At 38.7% G+C, this 27,505-nt stretch overlaps 1 protein-coding gene across 8 annotated transcripts; it reads left to right on the forward strand.

Moving 5' to 3' along the window:
- The first annotated feature begins 79 nt into the window (after positions 1 to 79).
- Positions 80 to 27,140, forward strand: plcg2 (phospholipase C, gamma 2). 8 transcript variants are annotated; one of them, XM_036585338.1, is made up of 35 exons: positions 80 to 279; positions 878 to 919; positions 1,859 to 1,950; positions 2,535 to 2,731; positions 5,449 to 5,598; positions 5,968 to 6,061; positions 6,148 to 6,195; positions 6,363 to 6,447; positions 6,588 to 6,671; positions 6,778 to 6,821; positions 7,764 to 7,836; positions 8,546 to 8,647; positions 8,758 to 8,876; positions 8,981 to 9,066; positions 9,951 to 10,071; positions 10,882 to 11,050; positions 11,497 to 11,592; positions 11,775 to 11,858; positions 12,482 to 12,660; positions 15,329 to 15,529; positions 16,353 to 16,472; positions 17,969 to 18,149; positions 18,454 to 18,522; positions 18,940 to 19,049; positions 19,516 to 19,612; positions 19,737 to 19,803; positions 20,034 to 20,200; positions 20,380 to 20,482; positions 20,639 to 20,842; positions 22,063 to 22,202; positions 23,291 to 23,405; positions 23,565 to 23,744; positions 23,828 to 23,916; positions 25,692 to 25,888; positions 26,696 to 27,140. In XM_036585338.1, exons 4-35 carry the CDS (start codon positions 2,554 to 2,556, stop codon positions 26,736 to 26,738), a joined length of 3,795 nt encoding a protein of 1,264 aa, XP_036441231.1. In that variant the 5' UTR covers positions 80 to 279; positions 878 to 919; positions 1,859 to 1,950; positions 2,535 to 2,553; the 3' UTR covers positions 26,739 to 27,140. The 8 variants fall into 8 exon arrangements, with proteins under 8 accessions (XP_036441231.1, XP_036441234.1, XP_036441235.1 ...); XM_036585341.1 differs by having other exon boundaries at positions 1,863 to 1,950; XM_036585337.1 differs by lacking the exon at positions 80 to 279 and adding an exon at positions 310 to 747.
- The last annotated feature ends 365 nt before the right edge of the window (positions 27,141 to 27,505 follow it).

Genomic DNA, 27,505 nt, shown 5'->3' on the forward strand with positions numbered 1-27,505 from the left:
CTGTGTCTCTCGTTCACACAGCCCTCTCTCCTTTCTTCTGGCTCATCTTGCTTCACTTGGAGAATGCAAATCATGGGGAAAGTGACGTTATATATGTAAATCATGAGTTTCCATACTGACTCGAAATTTACATTGTGTCACTTCACTTTCAGTGCGGTTTTTTTGCTACAAGCTCCCGTTTTCTGTCAGCATTTTCTTGTCAGAAAGCTCTAGTCCTTTGCTGCTTGTTTTGGTCATTTTTGGACTGACGTCTCGGTGAAGCAGCCGGCCAGCGAACAGGTGCTTTCATTTTCACGTCGGCTGTTCATGGTGGTTTTAATTGTTGCCCTCAGAGGCTTCAAAGAGAGTGCAGGAAGCCGGGAAGCGATTCTCTTTGAGAGAGAATATTGCACGAGGTTGAAGTCATCTTCTTATTCTAATTGTCCCGGTCCACCTTAAATGGTGCAGCAGTTGTATTCTGGCGCCTGAGGGCACCGAATCTAACCGTTTAATCATCACAGTTATCGGAATGCACCTGCCGCACCATTTAAGGTGGAACGGAACAATACGAGCCACAAGCTGACGAGTGAAGCCGACTTCAGCCTCGTTAAGACGGCATTGTTCTCTCTCCAGGCACTTTTCTATTTCTGAGCGAACTTTGTGTGAGAATGTGAAAGTGTGAGACCCACAGCGCCTTGGCTTCCTTGGAGACTTTGCATTGATAGCATCTTTACTTCCGTGTCTTTTTATGAAGGCTATTCTTATAAGGTTCGCTTTACTTCCTTGTGTTTAGAGAATAGAGGAACTGACCACTTTGTAACTAAGCTGGTCCTATCATTTCTAACAGCCTGTTTTCTCCACTCTTCTCCGGGTTAAAATGGGAATTTCTTCGTTTCAGAGGGACTGTATTTCGATGTGAGCGAGTTTTCCTCAGACGCGGGTAAGTTTAAACTGGTAAGGTGTTTGAGAGGACAGGAGAGTTTGTGAAAGGGGAAGAGCAGCCTTTCGTAGACTGTATGTAGGTCAGTCTGGATGAACTGTACTGAATGCAGGATAGGATGGGTCAGGGGACTTTTTCATGGGGCAGTATAGACTGAGTAGAGATGATGATAGGGATTTTTTTGAAAGCTTGTACAGCACTTTCCAGAGAAACCGTTATTTTGAGCTGTTCCTCTGTTCAGTGGTGTGTGTGAAGGTTCAGAATGTAGGCTATGCTGTGGCCTGTGAACTTAGCTGGAGGAGTTCAGATGGGTTTCTCACCCAGTGAAGACCTCTGGTGTTCTTTAACACTGTGGGCCAGTTTCGCAGACTCAGATTAAGACTAAGCCTATTCTGCAAAGAATTCTCAATGGTGGTTCATCACTGACAGTGCAGTGTAGTCCAGTATTAGGTTTAATATATGTCGGAGAAACCAGCCGTTCATGTACAAGGACAGAAAGGTAGATTATAGTGGGCCTAATATTGATCTTGTCAGGTTGATTTTTTTCCTCTTTTTGTTTGTTTTTGTTTTTTGTTCTTCTTTCTAAGTTCCTTTTGTCTGTCTGTTCCTTTCATTTCTTTCTTCCTTGGTGTTTATCTTTTTATTTTGTGTCATTCTCATATATGATTTTAAATTAATACTCATAATTTCTTCTTTTACTGTTAAGTTTTATCAGCTGCCTGTAAAGAACTTTGAGCTGCCACCGGCATAAAAAGTGCTTTATAAATGAAGATTATTATTAAAGATTATTGCTGTATTTTCTGCTTCTCTCATTACACTATGTGCTATATCTATGTAAAGTATGTACTGTTTCTATGTACAGACATATTTACTCAGTCTCTCTCTCTCTCTCTCTCTCTCTCTCTCTCTCTTTCTGCTGTTTCTCTCTCTCCTCGGCAGGCAGAGTGCAAAGTTTTCTATTGGCGCGACATTGAGATCACTGGGTTAATGCTTTACTAAAACTGAAGGACTCTAATCTTCCAACTCTCTGGGTTAGTCCCTCCATGATTTGCTCTTCTCTTTCATTTGCAATGCAAATACTAGCTGCTGTAGGAACAGTGTCACCTTCTGTTTTGCGTGCCATTGGTTAAGCATTAGGAAAAACAGACATGTATCTGTTTTACAGTATAAAAAGGAGTACTGTTTAATTAAGTCCCAAACTTAGATGTCTATTGTTGATATTCTTCTATAGAAAAATGTGGGCACAGTATCTTTATACATTGGTTTAATTATCACCATTAATAGCACCATGTTAAACCATGTTATGGTTGAATCATACTTTGCTTCATGGATATCAATGTTAACAGCACCCTAAACAAATGGAATGTGTTGTATAATCTAACCTGAAAACTGTTTGCTTACATTTTCTTAGTGATATTGTGTGAGTGCTATAAAATCATGAATTTTAGAAATGACAGTGTGAGAAACTGAAACAGTCTGTCTTGCATCAGCAGTTTTTAGGCCACTAGCAAAGCCACTAATCTTACATCAAAATGCTTTAGAGAGTATAGTGCATGTCTTAAGTGTCTTTACAACACTGTGTCTTTGAACCCATACCTGTGTGTGTTGGTTTTAGTGTGTGACCAGAAGCAGAGATGGCGGGTCGACACGGAGACCTGACGGAGTATAAGAAGAGTCTTGTTAAGCGAGACTTGGAGATGGGCGTTGTAATGACAGTATACAGGCAGAAGATGGAGAGACTCACTGTACAGGTCATTATGGAGACCAGACAGGTGGCCTGGACACGCACTGCCGACAAGATTGACGGAGTGTGTGAGTGCAAAGTCTGAATTCAATTACAGTCTGACTCCTTATTTAACTTTGGTAGTGATTTGAGTAAAGAATATCAAAGAAAACACAATATGATTGTGTTATCTCTGAGGCACAAAGATAACACAGTCATACTGGTATCAGCAGATATTTGCTTTAAAAAATATTGGACTTGTACAGATGTTTAGATTTGACCAATATTTCAAACCAATACTTAAGATGTATTTATTGAAGAAGAGCATAATGTTTAAACAGTGCTGGTCTACTGCGCTAAAATATCTACATTCACTGCTTTGTGACCCTTTACAAATAAATGTTAGATATCTAAGGCTAATTCAGGTGAATGTAGTTCTAATTTCTGCGTTTTATCAATACTTTCATATCAACATTGGCAAATATGTACAGTGTTAGCCAGTGTTTTCAGTTCTAGCCAAAAGATTGGCCACACAGTTCCACAATTTTGTATTTTTCTAGCTCCAACACACCTGATATAGCTCATGAATTGATTAATAATGAACTGTTCACAAAGCACCACTGTTGGTTGCTTTAGTTCACTGAAACTGGTATATTAGCTAACCGTACCTGATAGACAGATCTTATTTTAACATAAACCTATAATTAATCTCAACATAAATGCTTGTTTTTTTTCTTAAGGAAAGTTTAATTACCCCTATAATGATGAGGAGTATTATTATTATTTTTTATTAAACTTTCCTTTGTTTCTTATCACCATCTTATCATACTGAGAGAGAAGGAGATGAGTCATCTGTAAAAACAGAAACAATGTGGGATGTAGGACGTCCTGTCGACTAATAGTAGGTTCTTTTTTGAGAGCGCGTATTACATGTTTGTGAAACAGCCCTTAGTTTAGAGTGAATGTTGCTGAGAGTGGATGGTGTAGTGTTGCTGCACACTGTGTCGTTACACCTCTGTCTCAAATATCACGCCTTACATTACACTCTTTTCCTCTCTCTCACTTTTTGTCTTACTTCACTTTTTCCCCACAATTGACCATGTCTTCTTTTGCTTTTTTAGCCTGTCCCTGTCCCGTTCTTTTGCCAACACTCTTAAAAAAGATCAGAATAGAAAGAGGAGCGGGCAGTGTTTAATGCAACTATATATGGAAACCTGCTCAGTAAAAAGTGTGAAATTAACTGAAAGACCAGTTTTCTTATACAGGCGCTCTAAACGCACAACTTTAACTTTCATGATTCTAAGTTCTGGAGTGAACCATGGTGAAGTACGAGTAGCAGGAACACATCTAGGCTTGAGAGGGGCAAGAGTATTGAGTATTTCAGGGACAATGCTATTGTAGTATGTGACAAATTCTTCAGGAGAGGACAGCTGAGTAAGATCAGAAAGAGCAGAGGTCTGGAGAAGTTTAGAGAAGGTATTAGTGGGAATAGTGGTAAGATTACAAAAAGAAACAGTAGATTTCTTGTAGGATTTGGGGGGCTAAACCAAGACCACACTCAATGAGCTTATGGTTAGAGAAACCAACAACGGAACCAGAAACTGAAACATCATTTAAACAATGGGTACAGAGCAATCAAGTGTGAGACCATGAATATGTGTTTGGAAATCAACGTGCTGAATCAGTCCAAAACATTCAAAAATACTGCAGAGTTCAGTAGAGAGTGCACAGCTGGTGTCGACATGAATATTAAAGTTGCCCAGCAGCATTATAGCAGGTGACATAGATGAAGCAAATGTGAGTAATTCATTCAGCTCAGATAGAAAGATATTAGCATTAGATTTAGGAGGGTGGTATATTAACAACAACAGCAGTGGCACAGATGAGAGAACCTTCATAGCTAAATATTCAAAAGCAGTCAGATCATGAAAGTCCAACTGTTTGATATTCAAATTGGTGTGGAATACAGCAACAAGGCCACCTCCTTTACCTGTAAGACGCGGCTTAGATAGGTAAGTAAAGCATGAGGGCACTAATAGATTTAAGTTCAGGAAATCCCCTGCTTGTTGCCACGTTTCAGTAAGAAGGAGCATGTCTGGGCTTTTCTTAGTGATCAAGTCATTTATAAGTGATGCCTTGTTAGTAACAGAATGAGAGTTCCAAAGACCTGTTTTCGCAGGGAATGTTCCAGTGGAGGAGTAAGTGCTAGATTGCACAAGAGGGCAAAGATGATTGTGTGTCTGTTTATGATCCTTAATGATCCGCATCTGTGACCAAATAACCGGGAATCTGTGCCTATGAGGCACTGTGCATACGGACACATAAATTAAATGTCGAAGGGTCCAGACGAGCACGAGTGTTACAACTTCTTAGTTCAGTTGCTCAATATGTAATCAGCGTGAAAAATAAGGTCCAAAAAACAGTAATCCATATCCAAGAGCAGCCAATTGGTCATAAACCATATGTTTTCTGCTTATTTTTATTTGCATGTATTTAACCTCAACCCAACAGATGCTCACAGTTTACATTCTGTTTGCTATAATGTAATATATGTTTAAGCTAAAAAAAAATGTGCAAAATAATTACCTTAAATGATTGTGTTCAGGCAATTTTGCAATAATTGTAACAGGTCTACAGCAATTTCTAACTTATCACATGTTCAGAATGTTGTTTTGTTTAGAGTATCATTTGATTATGATGTGAATTTATTTGTCAGGCTTGTCTTCTGTTTCAGTCAGTGTGCTTGTGTGCTTATTTTTCCTTGAACTTCAGTCTGAAAATACTTAACCTGAATTTGGTTTTGTAGTGGACCTTTTTGAGGTCCGGGAGGTCCGCCCAGGAAAAAACTCCAAAGACTTTGAGAGATTTAAGGAGAGCAAGGACAAGCATCCAGACAACACATGCTTCACAATATTCTACGGCAACCAGTTTGTTCTTAACACACTGAGCCTGGGAGGTTAGTGTGTAACCAGTGCACTGTGCAGTACACCATTGTACACTTTCTTTTGAATGTGGGTATGCTGGAAAGACCAAAGCATTTTAGTTACTGTGATATTAAAACCTTTTTATTGATGTTATTAATGTGAATGTATGTTAACCTACCAAGATTTTTCCAAGTAATTTTGATTATTTCTACTCATCCATTCATTATGAAATGTTCAACTGGCTTTTTCAAATATAGTCATAAGATTTTCATGTGACAGCTTTCCTGTCTTGTCCTTCCTTGTGAACCCCCCCTTTTTATTATTAATAATTAAATGTAAATTGAGCACGGTTAAGCAGAATTGGTCTGAATCTGAATAGGATTGTATGTGCTGTTTTGTAGCTGACTCAGTAGAAGATGCAGAGAAATGGCTAACAGGGCTGGAGCTACTCAGACAAGAGACAATGCATGCTCATACTCCAGAGGTTATAGAGAGGTACACTCACATACACACACACACACACATTCTCCTTCCTTCTGCCTCTGTCTTCCAGTTTCATACATATTTTTTTTTCTGCGTAGTTGGCTGAGAAAGCAGATGTACTCTGTTGATCAGACAAAGAAGAACAGGTAAGGTTCTACTTTACAGCCCTCTCATCTTCCACCAAAATTCAGTATAAATATATGGTATGTATAGTATTCATATGTCTGCAAGAAGTTGCTACTGTTATTCTCTTAAAACATTTTTTTAAATAATATGTTGAAGCAATGTCCGTGTGTGTCTGCCCTGTCTGTAGCATCACTTTGAAGGAGATCAAGTCTTTGTTGCCTCAGATCAACTTTAAAGTGCCTGGAGGGAGATTTCTGAAGGAAAAACTTGTGGTAAGAAGCATGTTAAGCTCTATAGCATCATTAATGTGCTATGTCTTACCTCCAACATTGTTCAATCAGCTTGCAAAAAAAAAGTTGATGACAAATGTAGGTGATTGTCATTCTACTTCAAGTCTGCATCTTGTTTTCAGGCTGTCGGAGGGAAGAAAGATGTTCTTGACTTTGAGCAGTTTCACAAATTCTATAATGATTTGATATTTGAAAACCAGAAGACGGTGAGTGTGAGACTTGTATGTAAAAAGTCATTCATCTTGAGGCATTCAGTTTTATATACTGTAATTCTTTTAATGATTTGTGTATGTGTATTGTGTGTTATTTTAGATACTGGATGAGTTGAAAAAGGAGTCCTGTGCCTTCATCATGGGGTGAGATATGGCTCCTCATTTCCTTTACCAATGATTGCTGTCCCATAACTGCACTGCAAAAAAAGTAACTGTAAAATTGCAGTAATTACCTGGAAGCTGTTTATCCAGTATAGTGCTGTTTATTTACAGTCATGATACTGACATTCATAATTATATCACATTACTGTAATCCAGGGTTATAACTGTATATTTACAGAAGTTCACTGTTCTGTTTTTTACAGTGTAGTATCAGTTGTATACAGAACTGTTACACTGTATTGTAATTCCTTTTTTCAGAGTTATACTGTAATTACATGCCTTACTGCTGACAGAAGTTTATGGTACATTTTATGTATTGTTGAATTTCAGCTAATTCTAAATATTTAAAGCCAACAGTGAGATTGTACTATTAATTACACTCTAATTAATTAAACTCTTAACAAAGCATGCATTATATGCAAAACATTATTAGTTACACACTTATATGCCACTGGGTTAAAGCAATCACAAAGCTGACTTTAACCCAATGTTTCTTTCAATACAACACTACAGCATGAACCAGTTATCTGAAACACAAAGTACCACCATAGTGGAAATACCAAAACATGCAAAATGCATTCAAACCTATACCTTGAGATAAGAATAACATTAAAGCAAAGACTAAAAACCACAAGAAATGTTGTGAAGATCTTCCCTGTTCAAAACCGTATGAAATACTGGCCACTTTTCCTATGTATTTTGCAAATAACTGCTAATCACTGCAAAATCTACCATTATACCTTCTTTGACAAGAATGTACCCCCAGTTACAAAAATCTGCTATACCTTAAGGAATAAAACAAAAAATGATTTTTATAGTGTCTCTAGCACAAGCTGTACATTAAGGAGCATTAGCTTTTCCTTAGACTCTGATAATTGTCCTTTCTCTGATTATAATGTGACTGTTATGTGTTTGTTCCTGTAGTAACACAGATAAGCCAGATTCCTCAGCGGTTCTCCTACATGACTTCCAAAGATTCCTTCTCTATCAGCAGAAAGTAAGATTGATGTCTTCCTGTATATGCCTTTCTATTGATCTCTCCATTCATCCATCCACACGTCTACCATGTAGTCATTCTTAATTTTATTTATTTAATATTAACGGTGTATGACTAATATTTACGGTACTCATACTGTTATTGCTTTCATACATGTTCTGTAAAATAGAGAAAAAAATTAAAGCAAAAATGCCCGAATTTTGTATCAAATGTGCTTTAATATTGGCAATTCTTTCCACAATATCAGTTTCGAGTTAGCTTTTTTAGCACTTGCTAGATTAATCTGAATGTCGTGATTGTTCCAGACAATTTGTTTAGCATTTCACAGCCCATCTGCTTAACTGTTCCATGTTAGTTTCTGGCTAATTCTAGTTTGTTTAGTTGGTGTGCCGACTGGTGACTGGCTACTAGTCAACTGACTACATCACAACGGCCGACTGGAATTTGATGTAGTCCAGCTCTTCTTCACACTTTTAATCTTATCAAATGGGTTATATAAATGGGCTTATATTATACAAGTTACCGAATGTGTCCATTTTCTGTTTTTGTATGTTTTAAAATAGAAACTTAGTAACAGTTACCTGCAGCAAATAGTGAGATGTTTCTTAGCAACCAGTGCTCAGCAGAATGAAGAACTCTTTAACCAATCAAATTGTGTTGCTGGAACTATCTGTTGTATAATTGAAAATACAATACATCTCTTCTGCAGGAGGTTTGGGCCAACAACATGAATCAGGTGCGAGAGCTGATGACCACCTTCATCGACGACAACATGAGGAAGACCAATGACCCAGAGTTCACAGTTGGCGAGGTACAGGAATCTCTTGAGAAAAGTCGCTTCAGTGTGGTTCTATTACATGAAGCTACATCAATGCATATTAATTACTTTTTATTATTCTTCATTTCTTTCTTTCTTCCTAGTTCCTCAATTTTCTCTTCTCCAAAGAGAACTCCATTTGGGATGAGAAGTACTCAGGGGTGTCCAGCCTGGACATGAACAACCCTCTGTCTCACTACTGGATCAACTCTTCTCACAACACGTCAGTATGGCCTCACTGCGCGTTCACATAACACACTCACACTCACTGCCTTCCTTTTATTATGCACTTCCTGTGACTTTTTGTGATGTGCACTTTTTTCACAGCTATCTGACTGGTGACCAGCTGCGCAGTGAGTCGTCCACAGAGGCCTATGTTCGCTGCTTGAGACTTGGCTGCCGTTGTATTGAGTGTTAGTGACCTCAGTTCTCAGATATCCTGTTTCATAGCTTTTGTAGAGTGGCTTGTTATAATGTCACTATCGTAAGAAAACCTTGTAGCTCTGATTTTGACTTTTTTGATTTTTTTTATTCTTTGCACCTTTTGAAAACATATCTTTTACATTATTTGAGTATTTCTTAATGAGCAGCCAACGAAAACTTACATTAATGACAACATCTTCCTTCCGCTTTAAAAGGCCCATATTGTTTTTTATTTTATTTGACTATATTCCAACCTCTCTTTACCCCATAGAATTAAACAGGCTTTTTTGTTACTGTGCCTTAAAGACTGATACATGTGAATGTGCTCTGTTATGATTGGCTGCCCTGTATTGTGCCTTGTTCGTAAGACAGTACAGGCTGAAACTGCTACAAGAAAGTGGTGGTCAAACCAGATACTAATGTGGGAATTCTGTTTCATGACCCACCCTGTTTTTTTCTTTGCAAGGTTTCAGTAGACTCTTTTAAGGAAAAGTTGTTTGTATATAAGTTTATATTTTTGTTTAGTGTATGTGAATGCACTGATTTTCATGTTATCTCAAAAAAAGTAAATTTATAATGACTTTTTTCAGCTATATGGACTGTATGGACTCAGTTCTGTGAATAAAAGAGTTTGATGTAGTATGTAAAGTTTGTTAAAGTTTAAAGAAACTCTTTTATTTACAAAAAAAATTAAAATAAATTTCTGTTTTCCGTGATATGGGTACTTTAGAGTTACCATTATAGAGATACAAGGTTTTCTCACAACAGCGACGATAACTAACTGTACGCTGTTACTATGTGGTACTGTAAGGCCCTGTATGAAAACTGCAAGGCAATTTAGAGCTGCTCTTTGCTTTGCTTAATGGTGATGCAGTGGACTGCTGGGGTGGCCCGTCAGATGAGCCCATTATATACCATGGCTGGACAAGGACAACCAAGATCAAGTTTAAAGACGTGGTGAAGGCCATCAATGACCATGCCTTTGTAGCATCTGAGTGAGTTTTCAACCACACACTAACAAATTTGCAGATAGTTTGCTTTTCTGTGATTTTAAGAATATGATTTAATACAGTGTTTCTTAACTCAGTCCACATTGCTCTGTGCTAGCTCCCAGCACTCTTGAACCAAGCCATTAGGAACATTGAACACATAGTAGAGGTGAATAAGGGCTAGGTTTGAGTAAACATTGTTGAGGAAAAAACTGGTTTAGATAACCTATATAGTAGGGATGAAAAATTAATTGTTTTTATATCAAAATCACAATTTGAAAGAGTGTAGTTTTTAAATTGCATGAGCTGCAGTGTTAATTATGGCCCTTATTGTCAGCGACATTGGCTTAAGTGGGGAAATTAATAATATTGGGCCTCATTCACCAGTATCTTCCTAAGCTTTCCTTAAATTTGTTCTTGAGAAAGGTCCTAAGAAAAAGTCCACATCAGATTAATGATGTGTTTTTAAACCGCAGAATTGTTCACATCTTTGTGCTGTTGATTGTGCGTAGATTCTGTTCTTACCTAAGAACAAATCCCAAATAAGAAAACCCTGATGAAAGTCAGAATCTTTGTGAAAATTAGGCTAGCAGTCATATACAAAACATATAAACTACATTTATGTATGCCACCTATTTCCATTCCAATCAAACAGAGAAGAGTCAGCATGTATGTACTTTGTTACCTCAACATAAAACGCAGTTTATTTAATTTCAACATTTTCAGTTTGTAAGTCAGTTTTGAGTGTATTTTAAACTTACATAAGTTCATGTTGAAAAGGTGTAGATGTTTACTGGGTGTTGCTGCTATGGCTAGGTACCCTCTAGTGTTGTCTATAGAGGAGCACTGCGATGTGAAGCAGCAGAAGCTGATGGCCCAGGTGTTCAGAGACGTGTTCCAGGACAAGCTCCTCACTGACCCTGTGGAGCTGGAAGCTGAGCAGCTGCCCTCTCCCAATCAACTCAAGGGCAAGATCATTATCAAGGTGGGCACTAAATGCCTGATCTCCTTATTAGGATAGTATGTGTTCAAAGGTAGACCTGTTTCAGCAGTCTTGTGTATCTGTTTAGGTAGATAGCAATGACCATTCTTTATGTTATGAAAGTAGTTTCAATGTAAGTTTCAGTCACTGATCCAGAATGCAAATCAGCTGTTTTATGATTATTGGTTTTTCATCACTTCGCAGACCAGTGGACACGGTAGCCTTGTTTATTTATTGGCCTGAACCGCAGATGTAATACTTTGCGTTTCTTCTAAATGAAGGAACATGGAGATTAATGTTGTCAGAAGGCAAACAAGTCAGAATTTACCTGTATCATTTTACATTTGAGGTATTTAGCTGATGTAAACTTAAAGAGGTTGTATCGTGCGGTCACAGGCTGGGGTGTAAACTATGCTAATTTGTGCCTATCTGCTCCTTTTTCCAAACAGCACAAAAAATTGAATATTGGCGAGAGCTTTGGCCAAAAAAACCTGCGAAAGGGGGATAAGCAGGGAGAGCTTTACATCTGGGACCCCATCGATGAGGTACATCAATATTTTTTTCATGCCACCTCTGTAGCTTTCACAGAAAAACTGCCAGTGTTAAACAAACCTCTGAAGAAATAAACTGACCTGTGTAGGTGTATCCCTGTAGAACTTTACGCAGTGTTGGTTATTGTAGCTGTTTTGCTGATAAATGTGTTTCTGATGTGTGTACGTGTGTTTAGAGGTGGTATAAGCACTACTGCGTGATCTCAGGAAACAAGCTGTACTATGCAGAGGAGAATGAGGCAGAAGATGAGCTTGGGAAGGTAAGACACCAGGAGACTACAGTGGTTCTCTATTGGTGGCTTTTTTAACATTTGTACATTTGACTTACATTACATAATTATTTATATGTAATTCTGTAATGACATAATTAATTACATAGTTATATAATGGATTACATTTACATCCTGTATCAGCAGGATCGAGCCTACTGTGTTTGATACTGATGTTAAAAAATTCATAATAAAAATATCTCCTCTTCTGCTAACAAACACAAATTTGGTGCCACTTGAAAATTTAGAATCTGCACTTTGACAGAATTTCTCCATTTTGTCATTGATATGCCGTGGTGACCTTAGGAGGTTTAAAGGAAAAAATTAACTTAAGAAATTTAGTGAGTTTCGCCTTACATCTAAGCTAGACTTGTAAAATTAGTAGGTAAATTGTATTTATTTAGCACATTTAAAACTAAAGTGCTTTACAATAAAAGACAAGAACATTTATACCCTATGTCCATCACTTTCACACACAAAACATGCACATATCACAGCTGCTGAATGCTACCCGATAAAATTGTGTTTTAAGTTTGGATTTAAAAACGGTCACAGATGGGCCATGTCTTATGTCACTTGGGATACCAAAATTACTTGTGTCCTCTCCTGATCAGGCTCAGGGCTGTACAGACCTGCACCAAACTGAGCCCTGGTTTCATGGACGATTGTCTGAAGGCAGGCAGACCGCGGAGAGGCTGCTTCAGGAGTTCTGTGCTGAGTCTGGAGGCAAAGACGGAACCTTTTTGGTGCGAGAAAGTGACACCTTCGTTACTGACTGCACCCTCTCTTTCTGGTACGACAATTCTATTCTCTTGCTTTTCTTTCATACCTTGAGAAGCATTTTTTTTGGCTTACATTGAGGCTTTACTATGTAAGTGTTGGGAATTTAGAGACCTCTCTGGTGGAAATTTGTAATTACAGGTTACATGTGAAAGAGCATTTTGTAACGTCAGTTGTATTTCAGACCCTCTGAAATTTTGTCTTCTGACCCAGTAATGCTACTTATTTCAATTTCACCAATCATACATAGTGCTGTTTTAAAAATGTTTTAGGCTCCTGAATGGCCTGAGCGTCGGTCTAAGAGTTGACTCTATCGTCTGGAGATTGCGATTTTGATTCGTGGCCGGGAGGTCAAGATTGCATAATTGAACTAGCTCTCTCTGGGTGAGCAGAATGGCCCTCCCTCTCCCCCCATTACTCAGTGCGATTCTAACCGCTGCTGACATCTGTTTTGCTGACGTAACAGAATTGCCAGTGCTTCCAGTGCATTGAGCTGTCCAATGACACTGTGTTGGCAGCAGTTCCAAAGGATCTACTGGTGCTTCACATGTCTCAGAAGAAGCATGTGCTAGCCTTCACCCTCCCCGCTTGATAGAATTATGTGATAGTGGGAGACCTAGCAGGTAGGAGCTGGCTCCAGCTAAATAAAAAAAGGTATTCGCTTAACTTGTTTTAACCAAAACAATGATGGTGAATTTATGCATTATTCTTTATGCAGTAGTGGATGGATTAACAGATCTTTAGACCAGCTAGTTCATTTTTTTAGTGTACAATCATCCTTTGTCCTGACTTCCTTAATGTTTCCTATTTAACTAAAGTTATTAGTACATGTAAATGTGTGAGATATGTAAATGTTATACTGTTTGTGCTTGGTTTGGTGTTATTTGTATATTTAACAGGCCATATGTAAAATAAGATGTGGTTGATCTGGCTAGTTTATGGTGCTTGTTACCATAGGGCATGTGCCTGTAGTTGTCTGGATTAAAGAAATAGTTGCTCTTACTGGTGCTGTTGAAGGATGTGAATTATTTAAATGATGTGTACTTATTTGTATCAGAGACATTTCATACAAAGCAGGAGTGATCATTGCCTGTGTCTCTATATGTTGTGGGCGGCATGGTGGCCCAGTGGTTAATACTGTCACCTGGGTTCGATTCCCCAGCCAGGCGACTAGGGTCCTTCCTAGGGGTGGGAATCTCTAGGCACCTCACGATTCGATTCGATTATGATTCAGAGGGCTGCGATGCGATTATAAAACGATTATCGATGCATCGTATTTTTCTATACAACATTTCTATTTTCTTACTGTCTGAGGACTTGGTAATGTTAAAGCAAAGTATTTGTAATGATCCATAATGAATTTACTTCCGATATCTTTTATTAATAAGTCAAATGGAAGTGATGTGGCAAGTGAACTAGAAGGCTCTCATTCACTGATCTTGATTGGAGCACATGAGACGCTGCTGCCACTCATCTGCGATAAAATGCGCAGTTACGGTGAAATAAGATCCAGTGGTGATGGATGACCACGCAGCGCGTTACAGCCTTCCTGCCCGTTTCCGGGGGGGGGGGGTGTCGCTGTGTCAGTGAAATATCTTCGAGACGGGGCGTGTGCAACATAGCGAGAAAGCCCTGTTTCGCAACGACTGCAGGTCACTTATAAACGACGCGTTATTCGCATTTATAAGCAGCGCAGTTTGTTTCCTGGTACGTTAAATTGGCAACGAGACTGTCAAACACTAAAAAGTTGCGAAGATGAAGTCAGTTTCTCTTTTGAATTGTCCCGTTCCACCTTAAATGGTGCCGCATTTACATTCGGCGCCTCAGTCAGAATTTAAGGTGGAACGGGTAAATTCGAACAAGAAGCTGGAGAATAAAAAGCGACTTCAGCCTCGTAAAACAGTCGAACGCTGAGACATTTTACAATAAGCTGCTCTACTTTTGAGGAAAAGCGGCTATAGCTAAAGCTTAAAGCAGAGTAGAGTATGTCCGCGTTTTCGTTAATATTGTTTAGTTTATAATAGGACATTAACACATACTGACACATACTGGACATTAAATGTTGTGGCACCCAAGGTGGTTTGATTTTTGTTGAAAGGACAAAATGTTATCATTTGTGTTGTGACTCCTGATCTAACCTGGCTTTAATGCAGAGGGAGCCGCTCGGATTTCTCGCTCATCCAGTTGTGTTTTTGTTATGAGCCGCCACAGACTGTCCGGGCGCTGCACTTCCCCACATCCAAGTTCCGCCTTTTGTGTTCCGTCAACATTACGTTATAAATTAAATATTTAGAAAATCGATTTTTGACATTTGTGAATCGATTCAGAATCGTTCACGTCCGCATCGCGATGCATCTAAGAATCGATTTTTTTTCCCGCACCCCTAGTCCTTTCTCTGTGGAGTTTGCATGTTCTCCTTGTCTCTGCGTGGGTTTTCTCCGGGTGCTCCAATTTCCTCCCACAGTCCAAAGACATGCAGTCAGGGAAAGTGGAGATGCTAAATTTCTCCCTTGGTGTGAATGTATATGTCAACGTGTCTGCCCTGTGATGGACTGGCGGCCTGTCCGGGGTGTTTCCTGCCTTCTGCCAGCTGGGATAGACTCCAGCACTTCCCGTGACCCAGGAGGATAAGCATCTTAGATAATGTGTGATATGTGTGTGTGTGTGTGTGTGCTATGTAGGCGCAGTGGGAGAGTTCAGCACTGCCGGATTCGCTCAGCCTCAGAGGGTGGCCACATTGTGTTCTTCTTGACGGACAACCTGCACTTCCCCAGTGTGTACGCCCTGATCCAGCACTACAGAGAAAACCCTCTCCGCTGCCATGACTTTAACTTGCGCCTCACCGACTTTGTGCCCCGGCCAAATCAGCACCTTATAGAGGGGTGAGTGATTTTTGTGGACATGCATATGCAGCACACCATGCAAGAAAATGGAAAAGTATACAAAGAGTTGTGAATGTGGAACTGTATAATACTGTAGTCTCTTTTGTATCTATTTTCAGAACAGTGGAATTTCAATGATAGTTGCACTCTTGCAGCCTTTTGGGTTGAGTCTTAAAAGGCTCACATAATTTTCAGTTTTTTTTTAATGAAGGAATTTAATGTAATGTTGTTTAAGTTTCAAAACATACTGTCCCTTTCATAAATAAATACTATGCTGCAATTTATCGTGGTTGTGATATCACATCCGTGAACACATTTATGTATGGTTTAAGTTTTTTTGTCTATCATCACTAAAGTTTTCAGCCTAATTGTAACAGTTTATGTGAAATATTTCAGCCTGGATTACCTTCTGAATGAATAGTACAGGGTAGCCAATTAGAACAGAGGTAAGGAGAGGTTGGAAAATGATGAAATTCTGGACACATATAAATACATCATACATGTTATACATAAAATATGACATTATACTATACATTATATCCAAATTAAAGTATATGTAGAAAAAGTAAAAAACAAGATGTATTACAAAATGTAGACTATGGTCCCTTTAAAATCTCTCACCATTCCACTGTAATATGAGACAATAGGTTGTTGTTTAGGTTTCAGTGTAATTTTACAGTAGTTCCTGGTAGTGTGCACATATATGTGTACAATACAGAGGAAATCTATTACCACACCTTCCTACATACCTTATTTGAATATGGTTTCAAATTTGTTCATTGTTAAAGCAGGACTTTAATAATGGTGGTTTTCTTCTGTGCAGGTGGTTTTATAGTAACTTGAGTCGAGGCGAGGCAGAAGACTACCTGCTGAGGATCCCTCGAGATGGAGCGTTCTTGATCAGACAGAGAGAGGAGCCAGACTCTTACGCCATCACCTTCAGGTGCTGCTCTCTTACCCTCGCTTATGCATTTTTACTCCTCATTATCTGTGTATCAAGGATCTGAAGAGTTGGATATGATGACAGGCAGTGATGCCAAATTTGTCATTTTTTCCCCCAAATGCCAAGAGTACACAATGCAAAGTGCCCGTGCAGGCTAGAACATTCTTTGCTGAGAAGTACACACTTCCAAGACATTTATTTGTATAAGTGTCATTGCAGACTCAACAGTGACTGGCAAATGCAATAGACTCTGCTAGGGCTGAGTGATTTGGGGAAAATAGTGAATTGTGTTTTTACCTCACCAATATTAAGACAGTGATTTAAATTGTCATTATTTTGTATACATTAAGCTCCAGACCTGTTATTTTGGCCACAAAGACTACTGGATCCACTTTTTTTGGCTTGAGGCTTGAACACTGAACAGTGTGCCTGAGACTGCTTGTTAGTTGTGGTTGTGATGTCACAGTACTTGGGTGTTTGGTTGCTTCTCATTGGTCTAAGGCTCCATGTTCACTTGCAGTTTTTTTTTCACTGCATTCCTCTGTGCTGCTCTGAGCACTTCTATGTCACTGTCGAAAGGAAGGAAACTAATTGAACATATGTGGAGCACTAAACAATCTCATACACTGTTTGCTGTTGTCCATAGGTTCACAACGAGACTAAAATACCGACTTTTGCTTTTTATGCCTTTAAAATTTTCAGAATGCATCAGTTGTCCACATAAGCAAGACAGTAAGCTTGCTTAATCTCTCTAGCAATCTAGCTATTTTAGCAAGTAACATATGAACTCCGTGTGTTTTAAATTTTGCCTTTCTTGCTCACACAAAGTAAAATACATCCAAACAAATGTCTTCCCTCAAAACCTTTTAACACTTCTGCATAAAATCAGATATTTTCACTATGTAAAATAGTCTTATATTCAAAGAAGAGAAAGAGAGACCATGTTTTCTCTCTGTGCTGTTGGAGAAAGTTATGTATTGTTTGTCGTTCATGATGCAGACCGGTTTACTGACGCCCAACTGCATCTGCAGACATTTGCATAAAGTTGAATCTGCTGAACTTTTTTTCACTGCACGGTGAGGCAGAGTACTCCACAGCGCAAACCGTCATGCGTGATGTGGCAGAGTTCTCTATTGAAATTAAATAGGATGTGGTGAGGTGAAGTTGCAAGTGGACACGTACCGTAACTCATCTGCAGGCAGTTCACAAGCTCTGTGTTATTAGGTTAAATAACAACATTGTTTATAATGTAAGCTATGGAAACAAGTGCAGCTCTTGTGATTTAAAAAAAAAAAAAAATGGCACTTTTTAAATTGTGATTTCAATATTAAAATGATCTTTGAGCCCTTGGCTCTGCTCTAATAAAAGAAAAAGCCCCTTACTTGTGTCCTCTTACATGTATTGACAAGTGGAAAAACGAGATGCTTTGATGACTTTTGTGCATGAAGGCAGATGAGGAATAAAACTTCTTTTGTTGGGTTTCTGTGGTGCTGCAGAGGCGAGGGCATGGTCAAGCACTGTCGGATCCACAAAGAGGGAGCCATGTACGTGTTGGGCACCTCCAGCGAGTTTGAGAGCCTGGTGGAGCTGGTCAACTATTTCCGCAAGAAACCTCTCTATCGCAAGATCAAACTCCGCTACCCCGTCACACCAGAGCTAGTGGAGCGCTTCTGCACGGTCAGTGCTTATGTGGAAAAGATCTCAGGTTTCAAAACCTGATTTACAGTACATGGTCTTCTTAGGACAGAGACAATATGATGAGTTAACTCCTTGAATGCTGACATTATTATTCATTAATCAATCTTAGGATTTATTATTCTGTTATTACTTTAAACTATTCAGTAACTACTAACATATAAGTTCAAAGTATCTGGAAGTTTTCTGTAAGTGTGTGTAGTTTTGATAGTGAAGAACTTAATTTTGGTCCAATGTGGGATTAAAGCTGTAGCTTTCCACTAAATGAATTTCCTCTTCTTTGCAGGAGTGTAAATCTGCTTCACTTTATGACAGCAAGCAGTATGTGGAGGCCAATGAGATCGAACCATCTCTGGTAGGCACATTCATGTAGCACACTTACATTTTCTGGAGGTCATTTGCATTATTAGCAACAACTCAAGAAGGAAACTCAGTTGTTTGCTATCTCTGTCTCTCAGATAGGAAATGGATCTTCACTAAAGAGGAAATGAGCAACAGTTAATACAGCAGTGTCATGCCTGAGTGTATTTAGTTTATATTTTCTATTACATCTGTGCTGCATCGCAGTTGCACTCGTCCACTTTCATTTGCCTCGTCAGACTGATTCACAAATTGTCTTTAAACTGGGATTTAATAAGCTGGCTTCAGTTTGAGACCTTGAATGACTTCCACTCTTAAAAACACAGAAGGACAGTGTTGAATTAGTGTTGTAGAAATATACAGCTTGTTCTGTTGCGGGCTAGTAATCTTGTCCTCATATGTTCCTCTGCAGACTCAGTGCACAGTGAAAGCCCTCTATGATTACCGGGCCATGCGGGCAGATGAGCTCAGCTTCTGCAAGGGTGCTGTGATCCACAATGTTATCAAAGAGAGCAATGGATGGTGAGACACTTCCAAATGTCTTTTTGATGAGAGATACTATATGTTATGGCTGTTTTTGTGCATGTAGTCCTGTAGTCCATAAGTTTTAAAGTTGATGTGAATCAAAAATGGATTTTCCTTCTGTACCATGTGGGAGGTATTAGGGAGGGTCTCTGAGTCAGCTGAAAAGTAGATGATTGGTGAAGGGGGATGGGAGGGGAAAGAGAAACAAAATATTATTGGTTAATATAGTTGTTTTTCTCACCTGCTTGTACAAGGGAGGCAAAAATCAGATGTTTTAGAGATAAAAAGTCATTACATTTTGATGGTAGATTATGAAAATACAAGATTTTAAGTGATATGATGTGATGAATCATGCTTAATATGACCAGGGACATGAACTAACAAGTTAAAAAACAAAATTTTGATTTTAGGTTGACTCCCTCTCACTCTCACTCTCTCTCACTCTCTCTGCTGACCCCTACAGGTGGAAAGGTGATTATGGTGGGAAAATGCAGCTCTACTTTCCTGCTAACTATGTGGAAGAGGTCCTTAACAATGCTGCATCTGAGGCCAAAGGCCTTGTGAGTCACATGCAGAGCATTCTTCAGATGTTTCTAAACTGGTGTACCATGGAAAATGTGCCACTGTATATTTGTGTAAAATCATTGAACTGTATGTTTACACATGAATTTGTTTCTGTTTTAGGCTGATGAAGAGAATCCACTGGGTGACTTGTGTAAAGGTGTGGTGGACATTTCCAAGTGCAACGTTGGTAAGTCTGAAACATTTGATGCCGATAATGAAAATGCAAAGCAATATTTCATGACACTAAAAAAGATGCGAGGAATACAACAGATTGCATTAATAAGAAAAAAGCTACTTTGTGTTTTAAATGCTTTCAGTACAGTGGTCAAAGAAGGACTTACGAGCTGGAAAGAGGTCTGATATAAGCTACTGGGCTCAGTAATGAACTGATTTTCTTTCCATGCTCTTTCTCCTCAGTGCGTTCGGCTAAGCATGGCAAGTCTGTGGTGGTGACGTTGCAGAATAAAGACAGTAAAGAGAACATGATGCCATTTGACTTGGCCACGGAGACTACAGAGGAGCTGTATGAGTGGTATCAGGTGGCCTGGGATATCACACACAGAGAGGAGAACCGGGAGTTTGAGGTAACAATGTTAGAAACTATTTGTAAGCACAAACAGTTGATTTATCAGAAAAGGCGTGAGGTTTAAGATCCCACGATTTAGACAGATTGATTTAGACAGATTGATTTAGACAGATCAAAAAGAAAGCACGACTCTGTATTCTTAATAGCTAATCTCATGCTTTTGTCCTCTCTCTGCAGGAAACGAAGCAAAAGGAGTTGGAAAAAACTGACGTGGTGGCCAAAGAGATGTCTGACCTGGTGGTGTACTGTCAGCCGCGCAGCAAAGATAAAGATCGTTTTGGTATGATGTTATTGTCACCCTTTTTTTTACCTATGTGTGTCATTGTTGCAGACTGATTGTGGTTTAGCCAGGAAATTAACAGCTAAGTATCATAGTGTTTTCACAATTATTCCAAACTCAACTGAGCTTAACTTGTGTCTTTGTTTCTCCTGACAGACAATTTTAGTTATAAAGAGATCCGCTCCTTTGTGGAGAACAAAATTCCCACCAAGAATAAGTTGAGTGACTTTCTGAGGTATAACCGCAGGGCACTTAGCCGCATCTACCCCAAGGGTCAGCGGGTAGATTCCTCCAACTACGACCCTCACCCACTGTGGATGTGCGGCTGCCACATGGTGGCACTCAACTTTCAAACTGCTGGTGAGTGAGACAGGAAAACGTAGAGCTGTCACCTTTACTTTTACTTTTGAATAACACCATCAGTGTTATTTTTAGGGGAGAGCAAGGCACAAACTAACACGGTGTACAATGTAACATGGGTATTATATGTAGTTACATAGGTTCAAGTAGAATGTGTTTTTAGATGACAGCAGTCAAATAGATATTGTTTATTTATTTCTGCAACCTTCTGAGGAGTGTGTAAAAGTCATTGAATTCACCCTTGTATAGTTTTAATCCCTATCTTCTTGCCTGCAATATAGCACCATTTAGAAGCATGTCACTAACTTACATTAAGAGCTAGCCAGGCTGAAGTTTGACAGGATTAGTTTTAACACAGCCTCTGGAAATAAATGTCCATACTCCCCCATATAAATTCAAAACAGTCATTTTTCTATATGTTTTTATGCACATATTAATCAAAAACACATCAGAGATGTCATGCACATAAAATATATTTCACTTTTATTGTTCTGATATTTGCTTTTCTGCTTTGTGGTCAACAATAAATTTGCTGCATTCAGCACAGCCTCTATTTACTAATCATGCACATAATTGTATGTATTCAGGTTGGAAGTTCATCTGGTTCAAGAATTACTTGTGGTTTGAATCAATTTACTAGAAATTTTAGGCCCTCAGTCCACTTTCAGATGAGTTATTCATAAACTGTAGGAGCTGAAAACAATGTTTATATTTACGTTTGTAGCAGAGAAAATTATGAATCTTTCTCAAATACATTTAAAAATATTTATCAAAAACCAAAATGTATGCTCTCCTCTACAATCGAGTAATCCGAGTTTCTTTTAAAAAAGCCCACACTTGAGTGAGTAATAACACGCTATGCATAGCCTTACAGAGACTCCAAAATAGCTTATTACAAAGCCTTAAAAAGACCTGTAAATATACAGTTACTGTGTGACAAAATATGCATACATATGAATGTATCCATCAGGCTGTCTTTTACTGTATGAGTAGAAAGTTGGAAAATTATAAATATCCTTTATCATCATGCAAATTCTTAACTAATCACTGTGGATTCATCTGCAAGGTCAGATTTTAGTTGATGATGTTTAAAATCAGAACTTTGTTACTGCAGAGTAAACAAACACATTGAGAGCCAGACTTACAAATCCCAAAGCTTAACCTTAAACTGGTGTAAAAAGATCAACTTCTGTCCTCAGCACCCTCTCTCTTCTCCTCAGATAAGTTTACTCAGCTGAACAGCGCCCTCTTCAGTCTGAACGGAGGCACGGGCTATGTACTGCAGCCTGAGCTCATGCGCTTAGACAGCTATGAACCTCAGCAGGATAAGAACACCGTCAAATTCACTCTGTCTGTCCGAGTAAGACAATACTCTTATTACCACTAATGTATAAAAATGTGTCAATGTTTTTTTTAACACTTTCCACTGCAGCACACCTCTGCCATTTCTTAACTTTTGTTAACTTTTGATTTAACTTACCTTACCTATGATCTAATCATTATATTGTCACTGTCAGAACCAAAACTTTTTTTATACGTAATTTATAAACACAAGCTGCCCTTTACCCTATGTGAAAATTCATGATGAAGGGACTGATAGAAATGGGCCAAAATCACTTAGAAAACAATCTTTTTACATTACCTTCCATTTTAAGTTAGGAATGTTTTTTTCTTTCTTCTGAAAAGTTTTTATTTTAGAGGTTTTGTTCTGACGGGGACAATTTTATAGTTCAGAATATACCCTGCATATTCTATATGGTGCATATAGATAGCTGTACTTTAACTACATGTAGCTTGTATTGTGCTGCATGACAACTCTTAACTCCTATTAAGAATTTCTTGTTTTTGGTAAAGTTATTAACATCCTGATTAAAAGTATACAGTTAGAAGAACAGGTTTGGTTCCTGGCTTCTTGGTGCACTCTAGGAACTTTCTAGGAATTCTATCAGAGTACATAGGATTTAATTTAATGAAGGATCGATTAGCTGAACTAGGTATCACATGGTAACTGTAAGTACTAAGATTCCTACTATTTATGCTAGTGTTAGTGTTTTTGAACAAATAAATGCTTACAGGCCAGAAGAATGGCTTTATATATGAAGGGTTTCATTACAAACACATAGATCACTTTCAAGATTTTTTTCCATGATATATCTTATTGGCAGTGAGCTTTACATATAAAAGAAATATTAATTATATATCATGATTAATACCACACTTATTAGACAAAAAGTGTTTTCCATTATACATCCGCTGTTATTCCTTTCATTCACTCATTGTATTCAAAATTGCTACAAATTGACAGTATTTTGGAATGAACCTCTTCATTTTCTCAGATGGCCTAAGGCTTTTGCACAGGACTGTATAATTGAAAGTTCATGTAATTATGGAATTATCCTATAAAAAAAGGCCTGTTACATTTTTGGTAATTGCATCTGTTTTTTGTAGGTGATAGCAGCCAGGCATCTGCCAAAGCCGGGTCGAAGTATTGTCAGCCCTTTTGTTGAGATTGAGCTGTGTGGTCAGACTGATGACTGCTCCAAGTTCAAGACCACAGTCTGTCGTAAGGAATGGGTTTAGGGAGGGAACAGAGACTGATTTGAAAAATGTATTTCACTGAAGATTAAAGTGAATGATATTTAAAAGGTTGGGATGTAGTAGGTAGTTGTTTTGCTTGCCTGCTTGTCTGTAACGTAGTGTTTCAATGTCACTGTCTCCCCAGATGATAACGGGCTGAACCCTGTGTGGCTTGGGCCACATCGGCAGGATGCAGAGACAATTATGTTCACAGTGTATGAACCAGAGCTCAGCTTTCTACGCTTTGTTGTCTTTGAGGAAGACATGTTCTCTGATCCCAACTTCCTGGCCCAGGCTACCTTCCCTGTGAAAGGTGTTCGCTCAGGTAGGAAGCTCATTTGATATCCCTGATGGACTTACACATATGGCCTTCACACACACTGGTCTAAACTGTCCTCTGTCTGTCAGGATATCGCTCTGTCCCTCTGAAGAACGGTTACAGCGAGAACCTGGAGCTCGCTTCACTTCTGGTGTATGTTGACATACAACAGGTAGAGGTAAGAAAACCACCTTCTACATCCTCTTTACACCCAGACTGGGATTGACCTTTCATGTTACACCAAAATCAGGTGAAAGTAGAGCAGTATGGTAAATACTGACCTTTCTGAGTTGATGTAATTCATTAATTATAATCCAGGATATACAGCAAATATGAAATGTCTGCACCCCCCTTATAGAAATGTCACATTCTGTCTTGTAAAAACTGAAAACAAGACAAAAAAACCTCTCACCTTCATTGCAGTTGTTGCATTAGTGTCAGTCCATAGTTTTTCAGTAGGATTGAGGCTGGGGTTCTGAATGTGTAATTGAAGGCCACTGATCTTCCTTTTCCTGAGCCACTACTTGTTTGACTTAACTGAAGCTATCTGGCAGAAGGCCGCAGGTAATCTTCACGGCAAACTATCTTATCTAGAGATGTTCACTTTCCCTTCTGTATTAACTAGAGTCCCTAACTGATGAAAAAAAACAACAGAATGCAACTACCACAGTGCATGACTGTAAAAGTTTGACCTTGGCCTCATCAGACCGTGAGACAAATTTTCCACATAGTTTTGGAAGGTTTTGGAGAGTTTGTTTTGGATTTTCTTGCAAATTCTAAACAAGCTTGGACAGTATTTCATGTGAGAAATGTCTTTTGTCATGCTATGCTACCCAAAGACTTCTGAAGAATACATGATATAGATGTAATATGCAGTCAGTGGTCACTTACTGTCATAAATTCCTGCAGGTCCCTTAAGGTTCCATTGGCCTCTTGGTAGCCTCCCTAATGAGCTTTCTCATTGCCCAGTTTTCAACTTTGGAATGACATCCTAATCTGGTGGTGGTATATTTCCTCCACTTTTTATTTTTAACACCACTTAGAACTGGTGCATAACTCACTCTCTCGCTCATTCAGTGACTCACATTAAGCAGGCTGAACACTCCACAAGGGGGCACCATTAGCAGTCAGATAGCTTTTAATGCTTCGCATCAGTGACATTGTGTCCTTCTTAACAATGGCCTTCACTATGTTCTGTGATAATTGAAAAAATATTTCAATTATTTTACACTCTTCGCCTAATCAGAACCTTTCAACAATATAATCTCGTAAACCTGGTAATATTTCTGTAAAATATGATGTGTGTGTGCTGCTACAAGTCAACCTGTAAATAATAATCATACCTATTAACGTCACATGTGCAGACTCAGAAAGAAGGTCCGACTTGATGCTTAGATCTCAAATGCAAATTCTACAGTATATTGATGAAGATATGATGACAATAGTAGATAATTCACTTACATTCTCAGGAGAAACGTCCTGCACCAAGTCCTCTTTGCATACTCTTTCAACACGTTTGTAATCATCAGATTCATCTGCTTGTGGGGATCCGAAGCATAACTGATGATACAAATGTTCCTCTGCATGTTACATTTCCACCAGAGAGATCTCCAGATCCCCAAGTGTTACATAGTGCTGCTTTAAATGTTTTTGTTTGCACCTAAACATTGCTTGCTTCAGAATGTTTAAGGTGAAAAATGTCATGATGATAGTGACGAGTCATGGCATTATTTGTCTTTATTTTAATCTTTACATCAAAAAAATTTGAAATTTCAGTAGATGTACGTAGATTCTTCATACCTGCTGTATATTGTCAGAGCCAAATAGATTGTGATATGAAAACTTTATAGAATTTTTGGTTTTTTTTAAAAAATCTTTCTTTGATGTGTTAAAATGTGTGATTAAACAAGTGTCTAGATAAGTGAATGTTCTGCCCAAATGCTTCATTATCAGAAAGCAGAAGAGGAGTTATACTCCTCCTCCAGCCAGTTGCGAAAGAGACAGGCTGAGCTCAGCAACGAGCTCTTCCTGTACGACACTCACTCCGGCCTGCAGCGCTCAGCGCCCTCCCATCGCCGTGATGACCTCATGCAGGAGTTCAGCTCTAATGAGAAGCAACTCCAGAGGATCAACGACACATGCAAACAGAAGTGAGTGATCTATACAGGAAACCCCCTGAGCCAACACATCACACTCTGCTTTAACATTTAGCAATGAAAAGATACCAGGAGAGAGCATACATCTGAACACCACCATCATCGCTATCCAAAACAAGTCTCAATTTTTTTTTTTTTCTATATAGTTTGAACACAGCAGCTGTCCCTTTATATTATGTGAACATTTCTTGATAAATGGACCAATAGAAATGTACCAAATGTGCTTGGAATATAATCATTTTACATCAACTTACTTTAAAAGATTTTTTGGGCAGGGACATTTGATATAATAGTGTCTAAAATTGCTGGGAAAGTGCAGCAGGAAAACCAGAGGCATCTGCATAAAGTAGCACACCACCAGCATAGATTTAGACTTTGGTTTACATATGTTTATTCCTCACTAAATAAATGTTAGGAATTCTGAGTATAAACTCAGTGTAATGTGCAAAAATGTCAACTTTGGACATAATTATTTTGAGATGTTCAGTTTTGCAGTCAACTTGGATGTTACTTAAATGTCATCCTGTTCAGAGCTTACGTTTGATTCCTTGCTACAAGGATTATTCTAAATCTGTGTCTGAACCTTAGTAATAAAATGCCATGTCTGATATATGTTATCATCATTTTTGGGTGAACAAAGACCGACGAGTTTGCTGCTGAGAACACAAGCCCTTAGACATACTGTAAATGTACTAAATCGGAATTTGATGTAAACATTTATTTTTAAAGCAGTTGTAATGTGTTATTAAACCTTCATATTTGGTGGGAAACCTAGTGATGTCTGGCCTTCTCTCCCCGCAGGATGAAAGAGAAGAAAATCAACAACAGCAGGTTCTACTCATGAGGGAAGAGAGCACCTGAGATTTCAGCCCCTCACCCCCCCCACCCCACTTCACTTCTGCTTATGAGGCTTCCTCTCCTTGGCTCCGCTGCTTTACTGCTGATGCTCTTGCAGACTGGGCAGGCGAGAGCAGATTCGATGGAGTTGTGACCATTTTTGCTTTCAGTCATCCAGGATGGAAAGTGCAGGGCTGAGACGGCTGCTGGAGCAGGACACTGAACAGTGATTTCAGCAGGAAGAGTCCAAGATGAAGACCCTCGCTTCTATGCGTAGAGCTGGGCGTGTGGACATGTTATCAACTGTAACTTAAAAACAAAAAAACATTTGGCTGAATTGTGTTAATCAAAATCCATCAGCTCTCACTTGTTTGCAATGTAATAAATAGTTTTGGTTCATTACTGCCAATCGTTTAACTGATTAATGATAAATGATTATCCCAGCATTTGATGAACTGTAAGACTAACAAAAAGTATGATTCCCATCAGTTCTCCATAGTGGCTTAAAAAGATAAAGATCTTGCTGTCCATTAATTTTCAGAACAGTTTGAAACAATAGCATCTATACTGTGAACTCAAGTAAAATGATGAATTCTGAAGCTTTGCAATTGAAACATATTCACAGACAGTTTATTTTGATTGAAATTATTTCACATCGTAGTTGTCTTATTTTCCTGTTGAAGGTCTTGTATTGTCATTACAACAGCCACAGAGCAGCAGCAGCAGCAACCCAGCTGTAGAAGCAGATAAACACAGACAGGAGGAAATAAGGGC

The sequence above is a fragment of the Colossoma macropomum genome, unplaced genomic scaffold (assembly GCF_904425465.1).
Source record: "Colossoma macropomum unplaced genomic scaffold, Colossoma_macropomum, whole genome shotgun sequence".
Classification (NCBI taxonomy): Eukaryota; Metazoa; Chordata; class Actinopteri; order Characiformes; family Serrasalmidae; genus Colossoma; species Colossoma macropomum.